Genomic DNA, 1,545 nt, shown 5'->3' with positions numbered 1-1,545 from the left:
ACAGAAAAAAAAACCAATATGCAAAAGTGTATGCTATAATCTTAATTCTAAAAACAAGCATAAAAAAGGACAAAAAGGAACTAAAAAAGCTAATGGTGACTGATTACTACTGTTACCACTGAGTGAGAAAGTTACACTGATTTGTTTTTCTTTAAAAGTTTCTGTAATTTCCACATTGGTACAATGGTCATGAAAAATTCTGTCATCAGAAATTAATTTCTAAATTCACGTAAACATTATTATGCCAATATAACACCTCTAGCCTTATGTTTATAATGTACTTCATAGAATGGGTATTTGAATTCAATTTTTAGAGTAAAATCTAATTAAAACTTTAAAGAATCAAATACTCACATATTCTTCTCTCTCATGATAAATTTCCTGAAAGACACTATTGCGTAACTCAGTTATTTCTTGTTTTATTTTTTCAATTTCAGATCCATCATGGTCATCAGACTTTAATCAGAAAGAAAAAGTAGTTTTACAGGCTTATTAAAGTAGACTAAAAATAAATCTTCCTTTAAGAATTCATGCAACTTCTACAGTAAATTGCTCTATGCTTTCTATGTATCCTTCAGTACCTAGCAGACCACAACAGACTCTTCTGACATTTGCTGAATTAACTTAGATCAGTTTATTCTAACAATGACTTTTCTAAAACCTACAAAAAGGAATAATAGAAAATAAAGACATAAAATCAATTACATAGATTTTTCTTGTCTCTTAATTTACTGTAGATTTTTTGGTTATAAAGATGGCCAACCACTGTCATAAAATAAATGTTAAGAATAGCAACCAGAATTGATCAACATTTATGTGCACATATATGGAAAGTAACATTCATCGGTGTTGGGCAGGTGGGAGGAGGGATGGGTAAATTCACACCTAACGGATGCAGTGCCTGCTGTCTGGGGGATGGGCAGGCTTGTAGCTCTGACTGAACAGTGCAAAGCCAATTTATGTAATCAAAGTGTTTGTACCCCTATAATATTCTGAAATAAAAAAAACAGCAACCAGAATACAACTGAATACCCTGAAATTGTTTTCTACATAGATCTGGTTAAAAACAAAACAAAAAAAGGATGAGTAAAGGTGTGACACATACTAGAGGAAAGATGATGTAGGACTCACAAAACTCCGGTGATAATAAATTAGCCAAGTTAAAAGCTATGTAATATTTTAAAAGTTAGATTTCTCCAAAAGGTGAAAAATTAAGACCAAAAAAGATCAGCTTCCAGCCGGGAGCGGTGGCTCGCGCCTGTAATCCTAGCACTCTGGGAGGCCAAGGTGGGCGGATTGTTTGAGCTCAGGAGTCCGAAACCAGCCTGAGCAAGAGTGAGACCCGGCTTCTACTAAAAATAGAAAAAATTAATTGGACAACTAAAAATATATAGAAAAAAATTAGCTGGGCATGGTGGCGTGTGCCTGTAGTCCCAGCTACTCGGGAGGCTGAGGCAGAAGGATTGCCTGAGCCCAGGAGTTTGAGGTTGCTGTGAGCTAGGCTGATGCCACGGCACTCTAGCTAGGGCAACACAGTGAGACTCT

At 35.5% G+C, this 1,545-nt stretch overlaps 1 protein-coding gene across 1 annotated transcript in view; it reads right to left on the bottom strand.

Moving 5' to 3' along the window:
* Window positions 1-1,545, bottom strand: part of STK31 (serine/threonine kinase 31) — a 178,608-nt gene that overhangs the window by 69,700 nt on the left and 107,363 nt on the right. The window contains exon 10 of the mRNA XM_012640670.1: window positions 355-456. Coding sequence (XP_012496124.1) covers window positions 355-456 — 102 coding nt within the window. The remainder of the gene's footprint in view (window positions 1-354; window positions 457-1,545) is intronic.

This window comes from Propithecus coquereli, unplaced genomic scaffold, assembly GCF_000956105.1.
Source record: "Propithecus coquereli isolate 6110/MARCELLA unplaced genomic scaffold, Pcoq_1.0 Scaffold156, whole genome shotgun sequence".
Classification (NCBI taxonomy): Eukaryota; Metazoa; Chordata; class Mammalia; order Primates; family Indriidae; genus Propithecus; species Propithecus coquereli.
This window is presented reverse-complemented; position numbering and strand designations above follow the sequence as displayed.